General features: G+C 42.0%; 1 protein-coding gene across 2 annotated transcripts in view; it reads left to right on the forward strand.

Moving 5' to 3' along the window:
* Positions 1-2,053: 2,053 nt before the first annotated feature.
* Positions 2,054-13,841, forward strand: part of LOC109908837 (protein phosphatase 1 regulatory subunit 37) — a 60,213-nt gene continuing 48,425 nt past the window's right edge. Inside the window, exon 1 of one of the 2 annotated variants that reach the window (XM_020507561.2) lies at positions 2,054-3,949. In XM_020507561.2, the coding sequence (XP_020363150.1) occupies positions 3,235-3,949 (715 nt within the window). In that variant the 5' untranslated portion in view covers positions 2,054-3,234. The remainder of the gene's footprint in view (positions 3,950-13,841) is intronic. The other variant, XM_020507559.2, reaches the window with a different exon arrangement.

A 13,841-nucleotide genomic window follows, 5' to 3' on the forward strand; every position in this document is an offset into this window, starting at 1 on the left:
TTTGATGGGGTTGAGGCCAGGGCTCTGTGCATGCCAGTCAAGTTCTTCCACACCGATCCTGACAAAACATTTCTGCATGGACCTCGCTTTGTGCACGGGGGCATTGTCATGCTGAAACAGGAAAGGGCCTTCCCCAAACTGTTGCCACAACGTTGGAGACACAGAATCGTCTAGAATGTAATTGTACGCTGTAGCATTAAGATTTCCCTTCACAGGTATTAAGGGGCCTAGCCCGAACCATGAAAAACAGCCCAGACCATTATTCCTCTTCCACCACACTTTACAGTTGGCACTATGCATTGGGGGCAGGTAGCGTTCTCTTAGCATCTGCCAAACCAAGACTCGTCCGTCAGACTGACAGATGGTGTTTCTACTGCTCCAGAGTTCAATGGCGGCGAGCTTTACACCACTCCAGCCGACGCTTGGCATTGTGCATGATGATCTTAGGCTTGTGTGCTGCTGCTCGGCCATGGAAACCCATTTCATGAAGCTCCTAACAAACAGGTATTGTGCTGACGTTGCTTCCAGAGGCAGTTTGGAACGTGGTAGTGAGTGTTGCAACTGACAGCTGATTTTTACGTGCTACCTGCTTCAGCACTCTGCTGTTCTGTTCTGTGAGCTTGTGTGGCCTACCACGGCTGAACCGTTGTTGCTCCATTCTTGATGCACAGGGGAAACTGTTGAGTGTGAAAAACCCAGGAGTGTTGCAGTTCTTGACACAAACCAATGTGCCTGGCACCTACTACCATACCCCCTTCAAAGGCACTTACATGTTTTGTCATGCCCATTCACAGACTGAATGGTACATACACAATCCATGTCTCAATTGTCTCAGGGCTTAAAATCCTTCTTTAACCCATCTCCTTCCCTTCCCTTGCAGGTGTCCTTAATGTTTTGTATACTCAGTGTATATTTTTAGTAAACACTACAGACATGAAAAATAATGTTTGATTCAGTATTCTGATTAAGTGCATAAAGAACTGATCACACAAAGAACACCTGGAAGGCGATTTGGCATTAGTTGTATTTTTTTCCAAGTCTGTCATTTCATTCTGTTCACATAATACTGTCATAAGGACACTGTAAGTGTGACCCAACAATCTAATCAATTAATTATTGTCCCAGAGAATTAGGAATTAGACTAGTAATTTAATAGGATATCTATGGACTGTCCTTCCTTGGGGGGAGATCAACAATTGACCCGTTGTTCTGCCCATCCCAGTGTTCTATTGATTCAATCACTGGTAGGTCTATTCAGAGTTCACCAACACTGCCATCTGAGTCTGTATGCAATGAGATGAATTGGGATTCGTAGGCGATGGAACTGTAAACAAAATTGTTTCTCACATCAAATCAGTTCAAGTATCACTGTGTTGTCACCCTTGGTGGTACATGATGCAAAGATTAGGATATTTTCAAAGTTAGTTATCGTAATTACAGTATTGTCGTCTTCATTCTGTACAGTTGTGTGGTGGTCACTATTGCCACAAAGTCATAAACCCTGCCTATTTCTACATTGCTCTATTATTTTCTACGATATAGACCATTCTGACTTTGTGGCTGTGTTATCTAGGGGAAACCCAGTTATGTCCACATGTTACAATTTGATAAGTTTGACTACAAGGGCCAAGGGGAGAATTTGTGAATGTGCATCACACTTTCTTGTCAGACATAGCACATATTTGTAACACCTATTGCGACAATAATTATTTTTGTTTCAACTGACTGTATGTTTTAGGCGAAAGCGCTTACACCAAATGCTCACGTAGCATCGTAATCATTCTCAGCAACATTTTAAAACGCTGCAAATAGAAATAGATGATATGAATTAGAAGTGTTCTACGTCAAACATATTAGCATACCTACGACTGTTCGATGTTGGCAGCGTATTGCATTTCTATTGGCAGCGTTCTGCTACGTTGCGTCCACTGAACATGCCCCTGGGCGTCACTAGTTGCCACAAAGCAATAAACCACGCCCATTTCTACAATTTCTCTTCTTCAAGTCTGATTGGCATGCTTTATACCTAACCATATTAAATTAAGACCAATATTGACTTTGTGGCTGTGGTAACTAGTGAACCTCCCCATGCCCACGGATTTGCGATGACGTAGAGACAACAAACAGTTGTTGGACTTGAGTAAGCTAATGCTAGCTAGCACACGGACGAGGAGATAAAACAGCATATTTGCATTCAAGCACTTCTCGGGGGAACGTCAATAAGCGGCACGTCTTTGTTTTACAGTAACAATCGAAAAGGAGAGTATTGTTATTTAATTTTGGGAACGAACTAAAACATGCTCCGGACTATGACGCTTGTTTTTTCCTTGCCTATTCGGGGATTGCGATGCGAGGTGCTCCGGTGAGACCGCGAGCGACATTAGGAAATCATTTTTAATGTTTTTTTTTTTAATAGAATGATAAACTCGAAAACAAAGCATTTGGGTCTACCGAAAGGTGCATGAAACTAAACTGTTCTAGATGTCATTTTTGGGTAACTACTGTAGCTAGTTTGCTTAATGCACAATGCATAGTATTTTGCTAACGTAATGGAGGCACCGTGAGCGAATTGTACAGTTTTAGCTAGTTAGCCAGGTAACGTTAGCTGGTCACCCAATATATAGTTAGAACGTTAGCTAGCTTCCACATCCACATTTAGGGCGCGCTGACGAACAAAATACAGAATACTTTAACTAAAAACGGCAAATCTATGCACTTCATTATCTATCGTGGTTACCTAGCATTAAATTAGCTAGCTAAAGAAGTATAAACTAGATTGAGACTAGCTACTGTCGCAGGATAATACGTTATTTCTCGGTTAGGATTTGCTTGTCACAGTCGTTTGACACACGGTGTGTTACCTTTAGGTCTTGATAATTTGACAACTATTTACAGTTGCTGGACATGGAATATGGTCGATTTATCAAAGGTATCACGTATCAAACCAGTCAAGAAATTCTATCTTGAAATAGTTGTGCATGTGAGCACAAATAGCTGTTTTGTCAACCAATTACTTTTAACACTTAGAATGCACTTTATATTGTCGTTGTTGTCAAAACAAAGTTGTAAACATTCTCGATGAAAGTACTTATTTTACAAATTGTTAGCTATTTTAGGAACGAAGACCAGCATTCAAATGCTAGACTGAAATCAACCTTGTGTCAAGTGCAGAGTTCTCGAATCCCGTCAAATTGCTAGATCAATTGCCAACACTACCTTCCTGGAAATGAAAATATGAATATCGAGGAGCAAGCTCTAGATTTGTGCAATGTCAAAATGAAGAGTAATGTCGATGACAATACTACCAATAACTCGGAAGAGATCATACCCCGGATTTCGGAACTGATGGATGGAGACTTGTGCAAACAAGGCATTGGCACGGAGGTCGCCGACACGTCCTCTCTAGCCAGGCTCACTGACAACCCGCGGGGGGAGGACAACCACCGGTCAAAAGAGACACTAGAAATCGACGAAGTGAACGGGAATAAGAACAACAGCGTCCCAAATACCCCTGCAATTGTCAGTTCTGACTTTGCCATTTCTAATGACTACCAAGAGGAGAGTATCAAGGATACAACACCATCGGCCCTCATGTTTGCTATTGAGGAAGGGGATGATGGTGGGGATATGGACATTAGTGTGGATTTGAGCCTCGATGAAAGTGGCATGTTGGAGTCAGAACCTACAGACCAGGGACCATCCCTAGCAGAGGAGACATTCTCAAGCGGTACCAATCCAGATTCATCTACCCCAGATGTTGTCACGGACAAGGAACCTGATAAACCCTCAGAACAGGAGGACTCGCCACCTGTCATTGCCACAGGAGAGGCCCTCTCTCCAGCCCTGGATGAGGGGGATGATAAACACAAAAATGGCAAGAGGGTGACTTTTCCTTCAGATGAGGATATTGTCTCTGGAGCAGTGGAGCCCAAGGACCCTTGGAGACATGGTAATTTCTCACTCAATTTTCTAAGCAATATTTGCTGATGTGACTCTTTCATAAATTTTTAGGCCTTGTTTATATGGTGTCCTTAGCCTTGCTGAGACCTCAAGCTGGGGATGCCACACAGTGTAGACTGGCGCTCTACACTGACTGGCAGAGGGATACTGTCACGGAGTACCTTTCTGTTGTCCCGGCCCTAATAGAGGGTTGTTGCACTCACCAGACTCTGCGCTTTTACTGTTGGATTGTAGGGTAGTCGCAAATTTTACTTATTGATGAAACCACTTGTAATGTTAGAAACAAACAGCATTATGTTGTTACCTAGAGTTTTAAAAAAAATTGCAAGCTATAGCACCCACAATTTGACAAAGTAGGCTTTTATAGGGCCATAGAGTTTAGTCTAATCTTTTTTGCCATAAAATATCTGGTCTCGTAGTATCGCTATATTGATAGTGAATCCTATTGGATTGTTTCATTCGGTCTTGCTTCTCTGCCTTCCATGGTGACCATTGGGCCCATGTGATCGCACCATTATACATTTCATATCGATTTCATCCCCAGGCAATACCTAGGCCCTTGATACATTTGTCAGACCCCCTTGTAAATATGAAGAATTGAATCATCTTACACAAATGTCTTGACACATCAGAATACAAGGTGGGGACCAAAGCTAGTTCAACACCCAGGTAATTTTTGTTGTTGTTACTGATGTCTTCTGGACTAAAAAGCCCACTAGTTGGCGTCATCCCTTTTTTCTTTCTTATAGATTTGATAATGGTTCCACATGAGTTACTTAACTTTGAGCTGGTGGAGAAAGTTCCCTTAGGCGTGTCTGTTCGTCTTAGTCGTCAACCAGACCAGGCACTCCTTAAAGGTATGCCGTTTTAGTAGTGGGCAGTGTTTATTTAGTGAAAACATCTCAGTATTAGCCTATGTTGTTGTATGTGGCTTATAGTGATATTCTTTACATCTGCTATGGGGGTAGAGGTGTATTAATTCTGAATGGACAATTTTGTTTTTCAGTTTTGTTTCTGTTTTGCATACGGAACAAATCATGTAGGACTCCCAGTCAAGTATTTGTATGCCTGTGGGTTTATTCTTTTAAAGATTCTGCAGTTTCTCTTTATTGAACATCCCCTGTAGGCACCCCAAGCACTTGCAGACTAGGTTTATTTAACGTAGGAGGGTCAGGTGGGGAGGTTTCAGGTATTGCAAAAAATCAGCAAGGTTGACATGCATGTTCAATTGAATTGAAATTGTATGGATAACGTCATAGTACTATAACACCAAAACAAACCTACTCAGACAGTCATGTCCAATGAGTGTCAAGTGGATGACATTTACCATGTCACTAACTCAACACAGTTAAATTTGTTTTACGTTAGTTCCTAGATAGGAGAACATGACTAGAAATACCCTAATTTGTGCAATTTGATTTCACGTCTAAACAGGAATTCGTTCGGTGAGTTCATTCTTGGGTCACATTCACGGCGAATGCAAACGTCCAAATGGGCAAGTGAAAATCAAACTTAATCAGGCAACATCTCTCCCCGTTACATCATGGGGTTCCTGAGTTTACAGCCATGGTCGACAAGAAGTTATCAGTTTATTTAAGTTTCAAAGGTCCAGTGGCCGGAGAGGGAGGGTGCCAGGGATATCACATGATTCAAGATAACGTTCTGCCATCTAGGGTAGCGATATGACTTATCTTGATCAGTGAGTGCATTCCTATATTTCTATCAATACTATCAGTCATGTCAGTTACTCTGCCGACTATAAAAATGACTAAATGGTTGTAGGGCTGGGGGATAAGGACAAAAGATCATATCACAATATCGTTGACATTTATGATGGTAATTGACGCTTTTTTAATAATGTAAGTTCTAAATATGCTTTGAGTAGTTCATGACTCTAGGGTGGCAGCACATACATTCTAAGTGATTTCAATGGGTCTTTCTCCATTTTTATACTGTTCAATCCAACACAAAACAAAAACGTTGTCAGCATTTTCATCAATTTCTGTGTTTCCTGCAGTTTTAGTATAATTTCCACACTGCCACACAGCATGAAATGTAAGGCCCAGTTAATTGGTGAACTGTTGGAATCATGGAAATATAATGATTATTCTAATTCTATAGTTGGAGTGGTCAGCACCTTGAATACATTATTGTTTGACATGACAATGAATTAATAAACCAGGGAGGAATTATTGACAGGAACCAAAGTGTTTGTCAGTGTTTCCAGGTGAACCTAATTAGATGTTACATTACATGTTTTCTTTCTTCATGTAGCTAGCTAGCCAACATATTAATGTTTTGCCTATTACTCTGTAATGATAAGATGGCATTGCACAAACATTCTTATCTAGGCCGACACCAGCACTGGTACCAGGCAGTATTAGTTAGCTGTGTTTGCGCTGACCCTTGGTTCCTTTAGCAAGCTAGCTAGCCAACTAACTAGTGATTAGCATTAGCGGCTAACACAAATTATTTCAGCAACACTTCGCTAAGAAAAGACAAACTAGCAGATAGTTTACAGAGAGTAAGATACACTATTAGTTTGTGTATAGAACGCTTGTAGAAAGCAGCATGTCACCAACATTGCTGCATCCATCTGACCATGCAAAGTGAACGACAAGAACGTGCCCGTGACTCTGTGGTCGAGTAACTGCTCTCTCCTTGAGTGACGGGGCAGGGCTTGGTGGGGTTAGTGGCATGCAGGAAAGGAGGAGATGACTTAAGTAGCAAATAGAGTAAACTATAAAAACTGACATTGAATACACCAGAGTTTCATATCACATTTAACAAACCAAATTTTGAAATGCAGTTATAGATAAAGTAAAATCTCAAACCAGTCCGTGCATCAATACCAGTATATAGTCAAATACGGTATACCGCCCAGCCCTAAATGGTAGATAAAACTCAGGCCAATGTTAAATGGCTTTAATCATGATAACCCATTTATTGTTAAATGAATCAGTCATGCTGTTGAAGGGTTCTGCAGAAGAATGAGTGATGTTGTATACTGCTGTTTTACTCCCTTGACACGTTCATTATTTCCATTTTCACCATCTGAAACATCCAGATCTAGACATCCTAGGAAGTTTGAGCCATAGGCCTAGTATTCGTAACAAGCCGGCATTGTGCTCAATCCCCATCCGGTACCCTTGTCTGTCTTTGTCTTTCCGTCCTCTTCACTGCTATTTCATGAAGGAGTAGGCCTAGCCCGGATCTCTCTCTCTCTCTCGTCCTGATTTTAGCAGTCTTTCCCAGGGTGATGTTCACTCATGGAGAAGAAGTGTGTCTAAGCGGGTGTGATAGGCAGTGACTGAACTGAGGCCCAGTAAATGAAATGTATCTCCATCCCCGCCCCCAATCCTCTTCATGGTTCACTTGACCTCATCATCGCCACAATGGATCCGGCCTGGATACTTCCTTGACTCGCTGGCCTAGGATCAGCTCTTCACAGCCCAAACCTCATCTTAGCCATCAAGAGGAACAACTGGCCTCAAACAGGTGCTTGGTGCTGCTGCTCTCCACCAGACCCAGCAATGGGATGCTACTCAGTATTAGACTAAACTGTAGGCTGTTATTTCCATAATGTTGTAGGCCTAGTTGTGATTGTAGCTACAAGTCATGCAAATATATAGCCTTTCCTTGTTGTCTTACACGCTGACATTTTCAGAATGGTCACAGTTTACATGGCCATTAGGGTAACACTCACGATTGTCTGTTAAGTTTCTGCGGCCCGTCGCTAGTTCAAAGCATTGACGATGTGGATAGATCACTATGCAGTTTGCCACTGAAGTACAGATCCACTCAGCATTGTAGAGCCTTGATAACATTAAAGGTGAATTTTAGTCTGAACAAATTGGTTGATGACTCTGCTCCCTACATGGTGTTTGTTTGTCGCCCTGCAGTGACATTGTACAAGGAATCCTAGCCTCTTTGTTTTGTAGAACTTGTCCCTTCCCTTCAGTCCTGGCTGGGCACATGTTGCATCATTTCCTCGGATTCCTGAGCTTCCCAGCATGACTCTTAGCTGCTTTGCTTCCTCTCCTCCCTCATTATTCCCCCTCTCCTTCCCTCTTTCATTCTTCCCCTTTCACCCTCTCATCCAACCTTTCTCCATCTCTCTGGCTTACATGGGAAACTCATGTGCCGACTCCTTACATCAGTGGTTCCCAACCTTTTTTCGGTTACTGTACCGTCAACTGAATTTTGCTCTGCCCGGAGTACCCCGGAAGTACCCCCTCATGTGCATTTTACCAGTAAGCCTACGGGCTCATTAATATTCTTAACTACACCCTGTGGATATGCCAAGTACCCCCAGGGGTCCTAGTAACCCTGGTTGGGAACCACTGCCTTACATTATGCAAGAAGCATGTGGGCTGTCGTTGGTTTTCTATTGACATATTACATACCCAAATTAGATTAGTTGACAACTGTAAATATTTGTGTTTTGTAAACAAGTAAGTTATCTCCAATTTTATTTTTGTCAATTTCTTATCTAAGCTACACTGCATTTTGTTATGAATATAAGTGAAAGCATTTTCCCATTGATAAAATAATATGTAGAAAGCTGCATAGCCTACATGTGATCTCATGTCAACACAAAGGCCCACTTGGAAATTGGCACCAGTAATGATGTACCTTTGGACCTTAGAGGCTTAACTCTGGGTTGTTTAGCCTAGACCAACACCTTTTCTTGGCTGCAGTTTGTAGTGTGCTGTGTCTGTCCTTCTCTGCCCCTGTAGTTTGGGGTCATGACATGAACCCTGCCCTTTTAACTGTGTGTCTGTCTGAACTTCAGTCATGGACCTTGGGACTGCAGTCAGAGGCCACCATTTTGACCAGTGTGTTTACAGGGGGGAGCTGCTCTGCTCCACTTCACTTATGAAAACAACATGCCTCTAGCAGTTTGTGGTGTTTAGGATGACAACCTTGTTTTTGTTCTAAAAACTGTTCTTCAGCCACCTCCGTCCTTCATTATTTTTGTCTTTTGGATACTGTAGGCTATTGAAGCACAATTTTTGCCTGAGGGATGGCTAGCTTCCCACATAAAACACCTATCACCCCTCTTATCTGTTTTAAACAGGGCTGGCCGACGCTCATCACAAAATGCCTGATTACTTATAAATAGACAGGCCCGGTGGAGAGCCAGTTCAGTCATACTGTTTTTAGCCCATGATATTACAATCCTTCTTTGCCTGACAATGCCTCAGCTACTGTGTTGCTGTTCAGTGGCATCACAGTTACAGTGAAGCTGTCTTGAAATTGAAGTGTTTTTTCAAATGAACCTTTTATTTAACTAGGCAAGGCAGATAAGAACATATTCTTATCTACAATGATGGCCTAGGAACAGTGGGTGAACTGCATTCAGGGGCGGAACGACAGATTTTTACCTTGTCAGCTTGGTGATTCGATCTAGCAACCTTGCTGTTACTACCTGCCGCCACAATTAATTTCAGATTAACACGTCACTAAAATGGACGAAAATATTTATCTTGCTTCCTCAGGAGTAGATGGCCCTTATGACCTGTTATGATGACACGTTAATTCACTTATAACAGATGTTAACAAATTAAATTGGTGTAAAATGCAACAGTGCCTGCATCTAAAGGTGAAATCCCTCCACTTGGGCAGTGAGAGAAAGAGACATTTCCCCTGTGTTACCGGAGAGGCTAAGTGCCCTCTGTTAATTATTGACAAGCAGGCTAGCTCTAAATTAGCGTTGTTTCATAATCACGTTTCATGTGGTTCTGGGCACTTGATTCCCTGCTGTTGCTGGATCGACATCGTTACCAAATCCAGGCATGCCGACTTTTCAGGAGGGAGAAAGTTGGAGGAGGGACGGAGCCACTGTGGTTGTTTGTTTCTTCTAGACAGCCAGGCCTGGACATTGTTTGCTTGTTTCTCATAGTCATGTGTGTCCCTGAGTGAGTGGGGCCAGATGTGGTCCAGGGGGAAAAGCAGCACTCAGTCTGAGATGGTCAGTCAGCTGCTGGCCTTGGATCAGCCCAGAGATGTCAGTCCAGTTGCTCAGGTGGGGTGGTGGGGGGGATTTTAGAAACTGATCTTCCTTATTATCAAGCTTGGATTAATATAAGGTAGGTGGGTTCCTCCTAGGCTTGGGTGATATACCTGGCTATAGCCACAGGATGATTTTTCAATACCCTCAATACAGTTTTAAAAAATATATATATATTTGCAGCTACTTTTTAAGTAAATACCTGCATTTAACTTGTGCAATACGTTAGAAGATAAAGCACATCACGTTAATTTAATCTGTCACATTTTTACATTATGAAGCTTACCATAGTTCTCCAGAACAGTTGAGCCCAGTCACGCGATTGTTTGTAAAATAGCACACGGGAGAAAGAGGGAGCATGTGAGTCCAGCTGCTTATTGACGGGTGGCATTTTATATTGAAGGGCAACTTAAAATAAAAATATTTATTTTTATTTTGTATTTGTTATTGTTGCTTCAATCAAGTGATCAGGGACGTGCAACTATAGTTTTTCTTCACAGAAAAAAAAAACATTTCTGCCGAATGTGTTGCACTAGAGCTTCATTTTCATCAGATTACAACAGAAGTGCAATAAGTAAATGAGCATGCAACAAACAGAAAGCAAGGTCTTTTTTGCAAAAACGATGCATGGCCATCATATTTCTAATGTTTATCATAGCAAGAATGTAGCCAGCTGCACTGACCAAATATATATAAACGCAACATGTGAAGTGTTGGTCCCATGTTTCATGAGCTGAAATAAAAGATCCCAGAAATGTTGCATATGCACGAAAACCTTTTATTTCTCACAAATTTGTTTACATCCCTGTTAGTGGCATATCCAGAAGCTGATTAAAGAGCATGATCATTACACAGGTGTACCTTGTTCTGGGGACAATAAACTGTGCAGTTTTGTCACAACACAATGCCACAGATGTATGAAGTTTAGGTAGTATGCTATTTGCATGCTGACTTCAGGAATGTCCACCAGAGCTGTTGCCAGAGAATTTAATGGTAACTTATGGGGATGCACCGATATAACATTTTTGGCCGATATCCAATATTTTCCTTTCCAACAAACCCGATAACCAATATTAAAAATTTGAGCGGCCTTGTAATCATTCTAGTACAGTTAAATAGTTGAAACACACACACTGACCAAAAAGTAATTTTGTTGGCATTTATGTACATCCCCATTACCAGTAAAACATCAACCTATTTATTTCACTTTCTTACTGGGCTGTTTCGTTCATTTGTTTCAGCTCTGTCAGTGGCCTCTTCTGTCGTGGGTCCTCTTCCTCGGTGCACACTGTCACTGTCTGTTTCCATCTTGTCCAGCTGTGTCTAACATTTCACGTAAACCCTGTTTCTTGTCTGCATCGAAGTAGCGGTCCTTGTACCTAGCATCGAGCATGGTGGCGACACAGTAAAGAGGCTCAGAGAATGCCCCTGAATCATTTGTTCACAGCCTCTAGTAGAGTACTTTTGCCAGTTTTAACCCCACGGTCTGTGTAGGCAGGTTTGTTGGCAGGCATTTCAATGCCATGGCAGAGGGTATGATGTCTGCTGCAGACTCAGTTGATGAGCTTATTTCTTGAGTCAGTAGTTCGAATGGAGCAAGGAGTGTATTCATTTTCTCAAATGCCATTGAAATGGCAGCAGCGGTATGAGAACCAGGAACATTTTTGTGCATGCAACATGGCTTTCCTCAGTACAAAATCCTCGTCGACCCACTGTGCTGTCAGACTCGGCATGCTCATGGGGCTGACGTTGCTGGTCCAAATGTCAGTCGTGAAGCTAATAGCAGTGACGCCCATAGCAAGTAGCCCATGGATGTGAGTTTCAACAATACTGTCTAACGCCGGTAGGGCAACATCTGAAAAATGGAGAACTACTTGGTAGTGTGTACAGGTGCTCGACCAGTCGATGAAAGCCAACATCCATCCACGACAGAGAATGGTTGATTATCAAGGGCAATGAATTCTGTTATCTTGGCTTTAATGGATTTCGCCTTTGAGTTGTCTCGCTGAAATGTTCTTACTCTTTCAAATGACTGCTCGACTTTAACCTTTCTGGTGCAGGCGTTCTGCTAGCAACCCACCTCGACAACATCCGGTGAAATTGCAGAGCGCCAAATTCAAAATACAGAAATAGTCATAATAAACATTCATAAAAAATACAAGTGTTATACATCGGCTTAAGGACTAACTTCTTGTTAGTCCAGCCGCTTTGTCAGATTTCAAAAAGGCTTTATGGCGAAAGCATACCATGCGATTATCTGAGGACAGCGCCCCCTCTTACAAAAGCATATAAACATTTTACAACCAAGTAAAGGAATTGCAAAAGTCAGAGATGGCGAATAAAATTAATCACTTATATTTTGAAGATCTTCATATGGTTGCAGTCACTAGAGTTCCAGCTACACAAATGTTATTTTTGTTCGATAAAGTCCCTCTTTATATCCCAAAAACTCTGTTTTGTTCAGTAATCCACTGGCTCAAAGGCAGTCAAAACATACAGACGAATACATCCTAATAGTACTGGTAAAGTTAATTGAAACATGTCAAACGATGTTTATAATTAATCCTCAGGTTGTCAATTGTCTAAATAATCGATAATATTTCAAATAGAAAGGAAAAACAACAAAGGGCGCTCCCTCGGTCACGCGCAAAACCAGCATTGCATGATTCTACAGTCCACTGAGAGAAAGGTCTCATTCTTCTTCATTTTTTTGAAAACAAGCCTGAAACAGTCTCAAGACTGACATTTAGTGGAAGCCATAGGACCTACAATCTGGGTCCTAACCCATTAGATACTCTATAGGCATTCAATTGAAAAAACCCACATCAAAAAAAATCCCACCTCCTGGATGGATTCTCCTCAGGTTTTCGCCTGCCATATCAGTTATGTTATACTCAGACATTATTTTAACTGTTTTGGAAACTTTTGTGTTTTCTATCCAAATCTACCAATGTTATGCATATCCTAGCTTCTGGGCCTGAGTAACAGGCCGTTTACTTTGGGCACGCTTCTCATCCAGATGTCGAAATACTGCCCCCAAGCCATAAGAAGTCAACTTGTTTAGTTGTTGGAAGAGTGCACTTAGTTCCCCTTTTGTTCTAAGTAGTCGCTCAACATCTGATTCACTTTCAAATGAGTAATTAGGTTTGTGGTATTGAAAAATGTCAATTTGAAAACATAGCAGCACAAACATTGCCTATGGCCTTTTTGTTCCTTTGAAATGTAAAAATATATCCACACAGCAGACATTGTGTGCTAGGTTAGGACTGCTGTGTTGCATGTGTAGCGCTGTACTCTTTTTGTACCGTCATTACGTCATCTATCTACGTTATATAGGTATGCATGTCAGCTTTGACATTGGTTTTGTGTTAAACTAGACATGCCGATGTTAGCACTTTTAGCTAGTATCGTCCGATTCCGATATGCTTACCCATATATTGTGCATCCCTATTCATTTCTCTACCATAAGCCACCTCCAACATTTGTTTTAGGCAATTTGGCAGTACGTCCAACCGGCCTCACAACCGCAGACCTCATCTAACCACACCAGCCCAGGACCTCCACATCCGGCTTCTTCACCTGCGGGTTCGTCTGAGACCAGCCACCTAGACAGCTGATGACACTGTGGGTTTGCACAACCGAAGAATTTCTGCCCACACTGTCAGAAACCGTCTCAGGAAAGCTCATCTGCACAGAGATTCCGTGACAAGATCCTGAGGCCCATTTCTGTGCCATTCATCCCACGCCATCACCTCCTGTTTCAGCATAATAATGCACGGCCCCATGTGTACACAATTCCTGGAAGCTGAAAATGTCCCAGTTCCTCTATGGCCTGCTTACTCACCAGACATGTCACCCATTGAGCATG

The sequence above is a fragment of the Oncorhynchus kisutch genome, linkage group LG18 (assembly GCF_002021735.2).
Source record: "Oncorhynchus kisutch isolate 150728-3 linkage group LG18, Okis_V2, whole genome shotgun sequence".
Lineage (NCBI taxonomy): Eukaryota > Metazoa > Chordata > Actinopteri > Salmoniformes > Salmonidae > Oncorhynchus > Oncorhynchus kisutch.